This window comes from Carcharhinus amblyrhynchos, chromosome 6 (assembly GCF_965287045.1).
Source record: "Carcharhinus amblyrhynchos chromosome 6, sCarAmb.v2.hapA, whole genome shotgun sequence".
In the NCBI taxonomy this organism is placed as follows: domain Eukaryota; kingdom Metazoa; phylum Chordata; class Chondrichthyes; order Carcharhiniformes; family Carcharhinidae; genus Carcharhinus; species Carcharhinus amblyrhynchos.
The window spans coordinates 24,586,656-24,601,548 of record NC_137329.1 but is presented as its reverse complement, the minus strand read 5'-3'; the positions used below and the strand labels follow the sequence as shown (position 1 = coordinate 24,601,548).

Genomic DNA, 14,893 nt, shown 5'->3' with positions numbered 1-14,893 from the left:
AGATCAAAAGTATACATCTAGCTCTGCAAGGCTTATGCTTATAGGATTTGTTTGCTCTACCTAACTTAAACCAGAGAACAGTTTCGAAAAGTGTTTCGCTCATCTAGAGGTTATGTGAGCACATCACCGAATCTCAATTTTTACAGTGTAGAAGGAAATCATTTGGCCCATCGATTCTGTACTGGATCTCTGAAAGAGCAGCCTACCTACACCTACTCCCCTGCCTTTTCCTCTAATTTTGCTGCTACTTCCTTTTCAGATAGCAATCCAATTCCCTTTTGAATGCCTTGTTTGTACCTGCTTCCACTACCCTGTCAGGAAGTTTGTTCCAAACTTCAACCATCCTCTTAGTGAAATAATATTTCCTCTCATCACTTTTATTCTTTTGCCACTTAATTTGAAACTTTATTTTCTTAATGCTCTCTCAATTGACTTTTTACCCTGTCTATACTCCTCAGGATCTTGATCTATAAAGTGTCCTCTCAGCCTTCTTTCCTCCAAGGAAAACAATCTCAATCTAATCTATCCTCATAGCTACAGTTCTTTATGCAAGAATAATTCTTGTGCTTTTCCTCTGTATTCTGTCCGATACCTTCACATCTCCTGTATGACATCCTGAACTGGATGTAATTAGTGTCTTATACAAGGCATGACATCCTTACCCTTATATCCTATGCTCCTATTAATAAAGCTTAAGATAATGTCTGTCTTATTAGTTAGACTCTCAAAGTGCCCTGCCATCATCAATGACCTATGTACATATACACTCAGGTCCATCTGTTCCTGCACCTTCCTTAGAGTTCTTGCTTTGTTTTATACTGTCTCCCCATATTCTCCCTGTAAAATGAATCACCTCACACTTCTGCATTGAACTTCATCTACCACTTGTCTGCCCAATCCATCGGCGTGTCTATGTCCTTTTGAAATTCAAGTATCCTAATCATAGTTGACAACTTTTCCAATTGACATATCATCTGCAAATTTTGTGATCATGCCCTGAACAGTCTAGATCAGTAATATATATCAGGAAAAGCAACAATCCCAACACTGATTCTTGGGGAACTCCACTCCGGACTTTCCTCCAATTTGAAAACCAACCTTTTATCGCTGCTCTCTATTCCCCAACTCACATCCAATTTCTTATCCAAGTGCCTACTTCACCATTTATTCCATAAGCTAGAATTTTGTTCACTAGTATGTTATGTGGCTCTATGTCAGATGCCTCCTGAAAATCCATATACACCACAACAGCATTGTTTTTATCAATCTTCTGTGTTACCTCTTCAAAAATCTCCAGCAAACTAGTTCAACATGGTTTTCGGTTAATGAATCCATGCTGACTTTCCTTAAATTACCCTGCGTTTGTCTAAGTGACACTTTTTTGTCCCAAGCTATAGTTTCTAAAAGTTTCCCTACCATAGAAGTCAAATTGACTGTTCTGTAATTGCTGACATTATCCTTACACCCCTTTTTGAATCAAGGTGTATCATTACAGTTCTCCAGTCCTCCCAGTGTTTAAGGTAATCTGGAAGATGATCAGCAGTGCCTCTGCACCTTCCACTCTCACTTCCCTCAGTATCTAGGATGTATCTCAACCAATCTTGGTACCTTCCATTTTAAGATAGCCTTTCTCACATCACCTCCCTTCTCAACTGTAAATTCTTGTGTACCAGTTATCTCCTTTCTCAACTTGGCCTAGGTAGCATCTTCCTTCTTTAAAAAAAAATTGTAATATACTTGTTTAATACCTCTGCTACATCAGGCATAGGAGTAGACCATTTGGGCCCTCATGCCTGCTCTGGCATTCAATACATTCCTGGCTGGATCTGCCTTAATCCTACTTTCCTGTCCTTCCCCATATCAATAAATTCCCACAGAGATCAAAAATCTATTGGTCTCAGCCTTAAATATTACTAAATGATGAAGCAGTCTTATCATTCTGGGTAGACAATTGCAAAGATTCACATTCCCCTGAGAGAAGAAGTTTCTGCTGATCTCAGTCCAAAATGACCGACTCTTTAGTCTGAGGTTGTACCCTATCCCAACCAGGGGAAACAATTTCTGTGTCTACCCTGTCAAATCCTTTCAGAATCTTTGTATGTTTCAATGAGGTCATCTCTCTCTCTCGTAAGCTCTGGGGTGCATTGGCTCAATTTACTCAGCTTCTCAGCATAGGGACCAAACAAGTGAACCTTTGTTGAACTGCCTCAAGTACGAGTGTATCTTTACTTTAGAGATGGAGACAAAAACTGTGCGCGTTATTTCAGGTGTGGCTTTACCAAAGCGCTCTATGAGGGCAAGTACTTCTTATCCTTGTGCTCCAATCTCCTTGCAATAAAGGCCAACATGCTATTTGTTTTCTGAATTACTTCCTGTGCCTGCAGCTGATCAACACCCAAGTCTCTCTAAATGTCAATGTTTAGAAAGTTCCATGGCTTGTAATTTTTTTTACCAAACCTCTTGTCAATTTCTGTTTTGAATGTACTCAATTTCAGATCATTTGGAGCTCTCTGGAGTTTCAAAAAATGCTAAGTATTCACAATCCTCTGGGTGTAGAAATTTCTCCTCATCTCGGTGCTAAATGGCTGACTCCTTATTTGCCCTGAGCGTGTGATAGTTTTAAACTCTGCAGCTAGGAGAAACATCCTCCTAACATCTGCCTTGACACGCCCGTGAAGAATTTTATATCATTCAGTAAGATAATTTCTCATTCTTGTCAACACTTGGAGGCAAAGGCTTGTCCAATAAATATGTCCTGAAAAAGTAACTCTCTAATCCCAGGAATTAATCCATTGATCCTTTATTGCAACCTCCCGAAGGCAAGGCAATTTCCTTAAGTAAGGAGATCAAAACTGTACATAATACTCCAGGTGTGGTCACACCAAAACTGCAGTAAGATTTATTTCCTCTTACGTGCCAGCCCCCTTGCAACAGGGACAAACAAACCATTTGCTTTCCAAATTGATTGCTGTACCTGAAGGTTGACTTTCCATGATGTGTGTACAAGGCCACTTGGTTACCTCAGAACTCTCAACATTTCCTTGCCTCACCATTTTAAAGACAATTGTTAAATTTTGGACCAATTTAATTCGTTCGGAAATCTTCTTTTTCACGCCAGTAGAATTAAATACCATATCATGTCACAAAACGTAACTGTTTTGAGGGTTTGTTGATAATGTTTGTGCAAATGTGATGTCCTGCAGCTGCGAATTCATTTGTCCTACTGTGTCCCAATAGCATATATATTATTAGAGCAATCTTTGATAATAGAAGTTAAACATCTGTTAATCAGAGTTTAGGTACTGTAAGAGTATTTGAATGCTTGATCCTGAATCTAAGGCAACCTTCAGACAAAGTCTTAAGTGATAGGAGAAATTCAGGAAAGCAGTTGATGGTTAGAATATGAAATTGTCTGCCACTTGCAGTTATTGAAACAAAGACTACACGTCATTTGAAACAAAAATTCTGCCTTCAACTGGAAAAGAATATGAAAGGCCTCGAAGTTAGCCAAAGATTGTAATTAAACAAGAAAGACAGATTTGAATTTCTGTAGCACCTTGCATAATCTCAGGATGTCGCAAAGCTAATTAAGTCCTTCTAAAGTGTAGTTACTGTTGTACTGTGGGAAAAAGTGATGTGTGGGAGAGCAAAAAAAAGCGTTGTTTGGTCAAATTCTCAGGATGTGGGCATTGCAGGCAAGTCTAGTATTTATTGCTCGTTCATAATTGCACTTCAGAAGCTAGTGGTGGACTGCAGTGCTTGTGATGAGGATACTCCTCCCACAGTGTTGTTACGAAAAGAGTTTCAGCATTTTCGTCCAGCAATGACTAAGGAAAGAATAATGATTTCCAGTCAGGAAGATGTGTGATTTCTCATGGTGTTCTTCATCATCTGCTGCTTTTTCCTTCTGGGTGGTAGAAGTCACAGAGCAGCTGTTGAAGGAGCCTTCTGGATTGCTGCAATATATGTTGTAGATAGTACACACTGTTGCCAAGACGCGCCAGTGGTGGAGTGATTTAAGATGCTGAATGGGATGCCAGTCGATCTTTGTCGTGGATGATGTGGAAGTTTGTGTGTTCTTGAAGCTGCAGTTGTCCGGGCAAGTGGGCGGTATTCCATCACATTGCATGGTGTATGGTGGAAAGTTTTGATGAATGCACAAATGTGTTATCCATCATAGAATATCCTATATCTGACCTCTTACAGCCACATTGTTTGCTCAGTTAAATAATTCTACAAGTCTGTAGGCATAGAATGATAGAATCCTAGAGTGCAGAAGGAGGCCATTCGGTCCATCAAGTCAGCACTGACCACGGTCCCACCCAGACCCTATCCCCACAGCACCATGCATTTATTCTAGCTGATCTCCTGACACAAAGGAGCAATTTAACACGGATAATCCACCTAACCCACACATCTTTGGACTGTGGGAAGAAAGCAGAGCACCCAGAGGAAACCCGTGCTAACTCCACACAGACAGTGGCCCAAGCCAGGAATTGAACCCGTGCCCCTAGTGCTGTGAGGCAGCTGTGCTAACCACTGTGTCACCATGCGGCCCTGTCAGTGCTGAGCTCCAAGATGTTCCCGGGGATTTGGCAATAGTAATGTCATTGTAGTCAAGGGTGGTTAGATCCTCTTGTTGGAGATGGCCATTGCCAGACACTTGTGTGGTGTGAATGTTACTTACGCTTACCAATCCAAACCTGAATGTTGTCCAAGTTTTGCTGCTGATGGGCATGGACTGTTTCATTATCTGTCAAATTACACACACAACTGACGACTGCAGTTTTCAGCAAACATTTCCACTCTGAGCTTATGAGAAGGTTATTGCTGAAGCAGCTGAAGATGGTTCGGCCTTGGACACTGTTCTGTGAAACTCTTGAGATGACTGGTCTTCAAAAACTGCAGCCATCTTCCCTTAGGCATGATATGACTCCAGCACTGGAGACTTTTCCCCTGATTTACGTTAACGCCAATTTTGGTATAGTTCCTCGATGCCCCATTTGGTTAGATGTCGCCTTGATGTCCAGAGTATCACTCATCTCACGTCTGGAGTTCAGCTCTTCTAGATCATAGAGTCCCTGTAGTGCAGAAGGAGGCCATTCAGCCCATCGAGTCTGCACTGATATCTTAACCATGCCCACCCTGTGCCCTGTTCCCATAACTGCATGCATTTTACTCTGCCAACCCCCTAATCTACGCACTAAGGGGCAGTTGAACAAGACCAATCCACCAAACCTGCACATCTCTGGACTTTGGGAGGAAACCAGAGCACCCGGAGGAAACCCATGTGGACATCTCCATCTTTGAACCAAAATTGCAATGAAGTCAGGACCAAGTGGCTCTGGCGGCATCCAGACAACATTGGTGAGCAGGTGGTGAGTGAACATGTGCTGCTTGATGGCCACCACAAAAAATGTCATCAGAATTAATAGGAAGTATAGTGTTGCTTCTCATCAGACTCCAATGACCTGATGTCTGGTTCCAAACTTGAGAGTTTCAGTTTTGTGTTGGGCTCCACATTCAGCAGATTTCTCCTTTGTTTTCAGCCCCACTAGTGTTGAAACATCTGACCTTGCAGTTGTACCTTCTTACGGAATGAGTATCTTACCTGTAAAACTGCATTGACAGTGCTTGTGCTGTGCATGTGGGAGCTGGTCTGGTTGTGTGACATCACGCAAGTGGTGGACGACACCTGACCTGTTCTCATGTGGCTTGGGTGCAACATTGTGTGTTGGAGACTTTGTATTTTGGAGGACCCTTGCAGATGCCTTCAGGACCCTGGCAGTTACCTGGAGGAACCTGGCAGACCATGAGTGGTCCGTGAGTTAGGTTGAGGGAGCTGGGTCTCTTTTCCCTGGAGAGACGAAGGTTGAGAGGCGACCTGATAGAGGTTTATAAAATGTTGAGAGGAATGGATAGGGTGGATTCTCAGAGGCTATTTCCCCGGGTTGAAATGGTCGCTACGAGAGGACACAGATTTAAGGTGCGGGGAAGAAAGTACAGAAGTGATGTTAGGGGTAAGTTTTTCACTCAGAGGGTGGTGAGTGAGTGGAATCGGCTGCCGTCAGTGGTGGTGGAGGCGAACTCGCTGGGGTCTTTTCAAAGACTTCTGGATGAGTATATGGGGTTTTATGGGATTGGGGGTTATAGATAGGTGTTGATGTGATCGGCGCAACTCGTGGGCCGAAGGGCCTGTTTGTGCTGTAGTGTTCTATGTTCTATGATAACCTGAGTGGACCGAAGAGGCTGAGATTGGCTGGTTTGAATTTGTCTTGCTTCAATCAATAGCTAGTAGGTATTAGGAACACAGGATTGCTCTTTATTCCTCCCAAGTACCTACTGAGCCAGTAAAGTTCCATGTCCACAACCTGATTATTTCTGCTTTTCATTTATGATTTCATTTTAGAAGTGCTTTGAGGATATTTATTTTAGGTGAACATCAAGTGATGGAGCAGCAGTTAGCTTCAATGCTTTAATTCTGGCTGCAGTTAATGCTGCTTTCAGATTATATTTTAAGTTTTATCAATATACCTTCAATTTGTCCTGCAGCAAATTTCACAAATTTCTTTACCATTGTCCCCCACCATGCTCTTGTTTGGCCACATCAGTTTGAATACTGATGTTGACAACTCTCGATGTGCATGCAGGGTCCCGAGTGGATATGATGCTGTTGCAATAGCATATTCTGTTACTCTTTGTTTGTGTTTCAAGAATTTGCAGATGTAATTTACTCTTGATTGCAATGAGATGTGCCACAATCTATATTAGAAATGAAACATGGCCTGAGTTCAAGTTTCTTCCGATATATCAAAATGCTTACTTTTGTACCATGGAGTGCTTGTTGAATTCTTGTCTCTATCTTCCCTTAGCCTTGAATAACAATTTTCTTGTATACAAGCTTACTGTGTCTGTTGTGCTCTTCCTGTTTTTCAGTTTAGTTTGGACTTCTACTGAAAACTAAGTCTTATTTTGCACTGGCCTTTAAAGCATTGGCCTAATGGACCTATATCTACATTTTACATCAGTAATTAGCATGTCTAACTTTTTTTAGTTTCTTGTTTTTCAGTAATGTTGCCAAATTTGCGCTTGATAACCTAATAACCCTGAAGCATTTTACTACACCCTGTCTGTCTATTCGCAATGTGTCGTCTCAAATCCAACACACTTAAGACTATCCTAATGTACAAATAAAAAGATATGCTGGATTCTTAACAGGATTTTAGAACTTCATTGACAATTGCCAATCTGTAAATTTTCTTCCCAGTAATTAAGTATGTAAACTTCCCTTCCAATGTGGGCAGCAAGGTAGCACAGTGGTTAGTACCGCTGCTTCACAGCGCCAGGGACCTGGGTTCAATTCTTGGCTTGAGTGACTATGTCTGTGGCGTTTGCACATTCTCCCCATGTCTGCGTGGGTTTCCTCCAGGCAATCTGGTTTTCTCCCACATTCTGAAAGACTGGTTGGGTACATTGACTTGAACAGGCACCAGACTCTGGCGACCAGAGGAATTTCACTAACTTCATTGAAGTGTTAATGTAAGCCTTACTTGTGACTAATAACTTTAATCTCTAATTGACCTCAAGTTCTTGTCATCACAGTGAACCTTTGCAGCCTGTCTTAGACACAGCTGTGACCTTAAAATGCAAAATGATAATTTGTGCATTATGTGGCATAATACTGCTGTCATTTCTGATGTGTTGCCTGATATACTGTGAGCAATTCCACAATTATTGTTACAGAGAAAGGTTGAATAGGTTAGGACTTTATTCCCTGGAATGTAGAAGAATGAGGGGAGATTTGATAGAGGTGTGTAAAATTTTGATGGGTATAGAAAGCGTGAATGCAAGCAGGCTTTTTCCACTGAGGCTAGGGGAGAAAAAAAACTAGAGGGCATGGGTGAAGGGGAAGGGGGAAAAGTTTAAAGGGAATATTAGGGGGGGCCTTCTTCACACAGAGTGCTGAGAGTGTGGACCGAGCTGCCAGATGAAGTGGTGAATGCGGACTCACTTTTAACGTTTAAGAAAAACTTGGACAGGTACATGGATGAGAGGGGTGTGGAGGGATACTGTCCAGCTGCAGGTCGATGGGACTAGGTAAAGAAATGGTTTGGCAAGAAGGCCAAAGGGCATGTTTCTGTGCTGTAGAGTTCTATGGTTCTAATTGATTTGATAGTAATTTGCAACTTTTTAAATTAAAATTACAGTGGCAAAGTGTCATTAGTAAGTTAGTAAATTAGTAAGTCTTGGAGTTGGTCATATGCTGGCCTCATTATGATTGCTGATTTCCCTCTAGCTATTTCTCATTCTTTGTGTGCGGGCACAAACACAAAAATAGGGAAAAAAGAAATACTTTGTATTTATATGGCACCGTTTCCCAATTTCAGGACATCCCATAATGCTTTACAGCCAATGAAGTGCTTTTTGATGTGCACCCACTGCTGTGTTAGCGGAAATGTGACAGCCAATTTGCTCACAGCAAGCTCCTGCAAACAGTAATGAGATAATGACCAAAATAATTTCACTGCTGTGAGTTGAAGGATTAATATTAGCCAGGATATTGAGGAGAAGTGCCCTGCTCATTTAGACGTTGCCATGTGATCTTTTACGTGCGTCAGAGAGGTCAGACCGGATTTTGGTAAGATATCCTGCTCGAAAGCCACTGACTCCAACTGTTGCACTCGCTCAGTTTTACACTGATGCTTCAGACAGGAATTTGCATTGATAATTTTGGAGTGGGAACTCAAATCTGTTGACTTGGAGGGAGGAGAGAGTTAGCACCTATAAATACAAAATGGAAGAAAAATCCCCCACGTTTCTCCAAAATATTTTACTTGTTGAAAGGAGATTCCTTCAAACGTTTTGATTCCAACACTAGTTTCAAGTGTTTTGGGTTTAATACATTTTGATCAGCTTGATGTGAAGAGCTGAGTTTATGCAGCTCATTATCGTGTTTCTCAAAATAAACCAAAAGCACTCCATGTAGTGGATTACTTTTGAAGTGCAATCATTATTTTGCAATTAGTTGATGAATGAGGTGATCTGGTGTTTTAAATCAGTTAATTAGCATTTATGAAGTCGGCGATATGACATTCTATTTTGGAGATAAAGTATCTTTAGGAGTTGTGCTTTCAAAAAAGATTTATACATGTATAAGACTTATACATTAGTCAATAAATTGTGGAGATGGTCTCTGTCATTGAACTGAACTGTTCATTTTGTCAGTTACATTAGTATATCTGCCAGTGTTTATCCTTTGGTAGATCCCACCAACTAGTCTCTGAACATAACCCAGGTTTACCTGTTTATTTGTCTAATTACTGATTCATCCAATAGTATAGCCAGTGGTTTCTTGGCATCTTCTAAAAACTCCTAGTGTACGAGAAGAAGGGCCTTTAATATGGAATTGCATAGTCTTAGCAGCACAGAAACTGGCTATTCAATGCAATGCTGGCATTTATGGTCCATTCAAACTTGCTCCCACCTGCTTGGTCTCATCATATCCTTCTCCTTTCTCTCTGGTACTTATCTAGCTTCTCTAAGTGTATCGATACCTTTTACTTAAGTTACTCCTTGTGATAGAAAGATTCACCATGTTACATTTAAAATTTACAGTTTCGGATTCCCTCAAAAGTTGTAACACCATCTCTATATCTGCCTTTGTCGTGCACTTGTAAAGGTCACTATTTGGGTAACCTCTCGGCCTTCTTTTTACCTGTACGTAACGTCCTATGCCTCAACGTCCCCAGTTGCTTCACAGTCAGTTAATTATTTTTGATGCACAGTAACTTCTGTTTGTAGGAAAACATGACAACCAGATTGTGCACTGTAAAAATCCCCACAAACGGGTGACATATGTAAAATAAATACAGAAAATGCTGCAAAATCTCAGCAGGCCTGGCATCATCTGTAGAGAAAGAAACCTAGTTAATATTTCAAATCCATATGACTGTTTGTCAGGCTCAGAATGCACCAGTGTAGTGTGGTGTATTTGCATATACTGCAAGCTATACACATGAATACACAGGGCTCTGATCCTTGCAGACGGAAAGAACATGTACACACATTGTGTCTGTTTCAGCTAAACAAAATAAGCAATGGCCATTTGCTGATCTATTCCTCAGAGCAGTGCCTTGATCAATTGGAGTCAAGCTGCCTGGTTTAAATTTTCCAACAATACTTGGCAGTTAACTATCAGTCACCATTAAGTGGTACATTTTCCATGGTAACATCTCTACCAATTAGAATCCACTCGCCAACCAATCAGCACTCTCTTCTCGTATAGTATAAAGTTGTTGTTACCCCAGCAATTGGTATTCTTATGCTTGTTCTGATGAGTGCAAGATGAAAAGCTTCAACAAAATATTTTTAAAGAAGTAGATGTCTAAAATTCAAACTCAGTCAATCCTGGAAATCTGAGATAAGACACAAGCTGTTAAAATACAGTAGGTGAGCTAGTGTGCAGAAGGGAATGATTTGTTTGGGCGGAATCCTTCATGATTGACTCACAATGCTCTTAGCAACGGGTTAAGCAACACATGGAACCTTTCCAGCTTTACCCAGATCCTGAGAACAGATATGTTTTGATGGGGACAGCAATCTAGCATGTTGCTCAGAATACTCTTTACAGTGTGGTCCTTAACACTTGGACATCCATATTTTAAGAGCAGGCAGTCGTATGTATTTGCCAAGAAGCTGTTTGCATTAATGTTGGTTTCAAACTTGCTGTTGAAGCGTTTTGAGCACATCGATTAATTCATTAATGACAGCTGTGCTCTGGAGCTTCTCGTGCTACTCCAGGTCACAGGGCGATTATTCCTCCATAAAATAACAAAAGGTGAAATGTTTTGTACGCTGCCTCAAACATTGTGAAAACAACGAGTGAAACTGACCACGCTTTACTAACTGAGACTTCAGAATTGGACTGGCTTGTTGAAAAATTAGGTGTTTATGAAAAGAATATTTGTTTTAGGTGAAAGAATGTTATATTTCTACTATGTTTTCTGAAATTATTCTCTCTCATTTCCTGACAGGTAGATTGACTCAAGAACCAGTTGATATCTTCTTCACATTGGTAGGGCAACATGATGTCGATACCAGAATTCTACCTGGGCAAGAATGTACTCATCACTGGAGCGACCGGCTTCATGGGGAAAGTGCTGCTTGAGAAGCTACTGCGCTCTTGTCCAGCAGTCAAGACGGCATATATCCTTGTGAGATCCAAAGCAGGCCAGGATCCCCAAGCGCGGGTCCAAGAGATGCTGAACTGCAAGGTAATAAAAAGGCATTTCAGGGCAGGGTTGGTGTTTTCATGGCTCTTGTCTTTGGGGCAGAGTAGGCCATGTACAGGGAAGAGACAAGGCTGCCATTTGCAGAAGCCTCTTTCGTTTCTCCACTTTAATTTACGCGTATTCGCATTTGATATTGGTGAGATGAATAAAAATGTTAAACTAATTTCTCGCATGGATTTCTCTTGGGCATCAAAAGTGCTAATTTATTCTGCTAGCCCCAAATTACATTCTACAAGTAACAAATTACAAACAAATGGCCTCAGCTCTCTCAATTTCTGTAATGTCCTCCGGCCTTACAATCCTGCACAATTGCTGTGCCCCTCCAATTCTGACCCCTTGTGTGTTCGGTGGCACAATGGTTAGCACTGCTGTCTCTCAGCACTGGGTTTGATTCCCGGCTTGGGTCGCTGTCTGTGCGGAGTCTGCACGTTCTTCCCGTGTCTATGGGGGTTGTGGTTTCTTTCCACAGTCTGAAAGACGTGCTGGTTAGGTGGATTGGCCATGCTAAATTCTCCCTCAGGTACCCGAATAGGCACCGGAGTGTGGTGACTAGGGGATTTTCACAGTAACTTCATTGCAGTGTTAATGTAAGCCTACTAAATAAACTTTAAATTGCTCTACTATTGGAGATTGTGTCTTCAGTTGCCTATGACCCCAAGGTCTGGAATTCCCGTGCTAAACTTCTCTTATCTTCCTTTAAGACACTCTTTAAATGCTACCTCGTGATCAAGTTTCTGGTCACCTGTCCTAGTATCTCCAATTTTGATTCCATGTGAAATTCTGTTTGATAAACACTCCTCTGAAGTACCTATGTTGAAGGTGCTGTATAAATCTGAGTTTGCTGAAACAGGGACGTGTGTACCTTCTGGGAGTGCTAGTGTTGATTTATGGCTTTTAATAATGTTTATTTGATTTCCTGTTATGATTGACACAGTAATCTGTTCTTGTGTTTGTTTTTAAGTCACAACTGAGTGTTACCTTATTGCAGATCCGGCATAGTTTTCGAGAAGAAACATATCCAATTATTTTGAACATGGTCCTGTAGTCTAGAATTTTCAATCTCAATAGGGTGGATGTCCGACTCCTGCTAATTTCCATGTTTCTACAGATATAGCTCTTGGGTCTTAAGGGATATGAGGGAAAGGCGAGAATCAGAATATTGTATTTGATGATCAGCCATAATCAAAATGAATGGTGGAGCAGGCTTGAAAGGCTAGATGGCCTATTCCTGCTTCTAGTTCCTATAGGCTCTTATTTGCCTCAAGAATGCACAGGACAACTGCAGATTCTTACAGAAAGTGTTCGAAAAAGGTCATTATAGGGCCTGGCCAGGTGAATGACTGAGCTTCAGAACAATTAGCATTTCAGACTACCTGTGAGTGATCTGCCATTGGCATTTGTGATAAGAGGCTCCCTACAAGCTGAGTGTCACTATTTGTATCTTCGTGCTTTTCTTTTCTCTCTCTCCCTTTCTAAATGGCCTTCTGCCCTTGCAGTTTTAATTTAACAAAAAAAAATGCAGGAATGCCTATGCATGTGCTGGTTTTTCTCACCCCTCCTGATAATCCCCTCCTACTCCAAACTGACAAACCATTTCAACAGTAATTCAGTAAATTTGCGTATGCATGAGGATAAATCGATTTTTTTCAGTTTTCATTCATGTGCTCCACACCTCCTGTAGTCAATAATCCACTTGTAGGTTTCACCACAAATCGAGCAATTAAGTGCAATCATATTAAGCACTGTATTTATTTCCAAAATGTTGCAAATTTTTACAAAAAGCTGTGAAACTTATATACTTGGAGATGAGAAAACTTGGCAAAATGATTCGTATGAAAAAAATTGTAGTAAATAATGTAGGAAATTAGCCCCACAGAGCTTGCTCCTCTGTTCAGTTCAATCACATCACGTCAGTCCCATTTTCCCATTCTTAGTCCATCTCTTTTGATCAACTCATTTAATCTATCATCTCTGTCTCGAAAACATCAATTGTCCCCCATCATCCTTAGTTTTTTGAGGAGAGTTCCAAGTTTTATTACCCTTTGTGTGTAAAACTGCTTCCTGCTTTTGGGCGCAAATGGCTTGGTTCTAATGCCCTTAGTTCTTGATTCTTCCAGAAGAAGTAAGAGTTTCTCTGTATTTGCATCATCAAGTGCTTTTAATATTTTAAGCATCTCCATTCGACCACACTCAATGCCCTGCACTCAAGGGATTGAGGGAAAAACAAGGTCTGGCAGGAGGATTCAAGTGAACAGGGCTTTGATGACAAATAATTTTGTCCTTTTAAGATGTTGTAGAAAGCACGGATGCATAGACTAATGAATTAGTAAGGGACTGTTGGGCTGAAAGTTGTAGAGATAGGTTGGTGAAGGCCATTGACAGACCTGTGTAAGAATGAGACTTTTGAAATCTGTTAGTTGCGTGGCTTAAGGATAATTGAGTTGTATGCAAATCTACAAGAATGTTGGAACATGGTAGGAATCCAATTGTCACCACCATAGAGGATGGCAAAGGGAAGCTTGCAGCTTTGAATTGAGGTGTACTGGACACATTCCAGAATGCTGTAATTATAAGATTACAAAGATGTTTGTTTGTCATAATATGGAGTGTTGCATATAAAATAACTTGCAAAATAATACCTGCCTTTCCTGCTGAATTCCTAACACAGTATAGTTCATAAATATTTCAGTCAATTAATTTATATCATGCCCAACCCCAACTGTTAACTTGGTATCTGGTCCTGCTTGGTATTGGTATTAGTTGATTAATCCTGGTTTCATATGAACATACAAACCAGCAACAAGAAGAGGGCATGTCTGCTGTACCATTCAATAAGATCATGGCTGATGCTATTTTAACCTTAAATTCACATACCTGGTACCCCATCCCCCTAATAAACTTTCATTCCTTACTTATCAAGAATCTATCTATTTCTGCCTCAAATGCCTTTTCTGGAAAAACAAGTCTCAATCCTCCTAAGGGAAAATAAAATTCCTCACCTGTCTTAAATGGGTGACCCCATATTTTTAAACAGTGGCTCCTAGTTCTAGTTTCTCCCCCAAGAGGAAACATCTTTTTCACATCCATCTTGTCAAGTCCCCTTGGGATCTTGTATGTTTCAATCAAGTTGTCTCTTGCTCTTAACTTCAGTAAATGTCAGTAGGTACAAGCTTAGCCTTTCCATTCTTTACCCATAAGACAACCTGCATAGAATCACTACAGTGTAGGAGGAGGTAATTAGGCCCATTGAGTCTGCACTAAAAGAGCAGCCTACCCCCACCTTATCCCCATAACCTCATGCATTAATGTAGCAAATATTCTCTAAACTAGAGACTAATACAGTAAAGTTTCCTGTATGTTTAAAAATTCTTCATAAATTTACAAACTACCAAGCAGCTCTTGCTTTTCTTTACAGTGAATCTCATTCCAGTATATATCTCTCCCCTCATAACGATACATTCTCAACCAAGAGATCATTTTGGCCAATGTCTGTTGTCTGTGGCTATGAATCCTGCATCAGTACACTCAACTGTTCATTGCAACTTTGTTCTCTGTGGTTCATAACCTGAAATGCTAATGGCCTTTTTAAGACTTGCCCTCAA

At 40.8% G+C, this 14,893-nt stretch overlaps 1 protein-coding gene across 4 annotated transcripts in view; it reads left to right on the top strand.

The window, feature by feature from the left end:
* Positions 1-14,893, top strand: part of far1 (fatty acyl CoA reductase 1) — a 108,261-nt gene that overhangs the window by 39,485 nt on the left and 53,883 nt on the right. For 3 of the 4 annotated variants that reach the window (XM_080190039.1, XM_080190040.1, XM_080190037.1), the window contains exon 2: positions 11,034-11,273. In XM_080190039.1, coding sequence (XP_080046165.1) covers positions 11,085-11,273 — 189 coding nt within the window. In that variant the 5' untranslated portion in view covers positions 11,034-11,084. The remainder of the gene's footprint in view (positions 1-11,033; positions 11,274-14,893) is intronic. The other variant, XM_080190038.1, reaches the window with a different exon arrangement.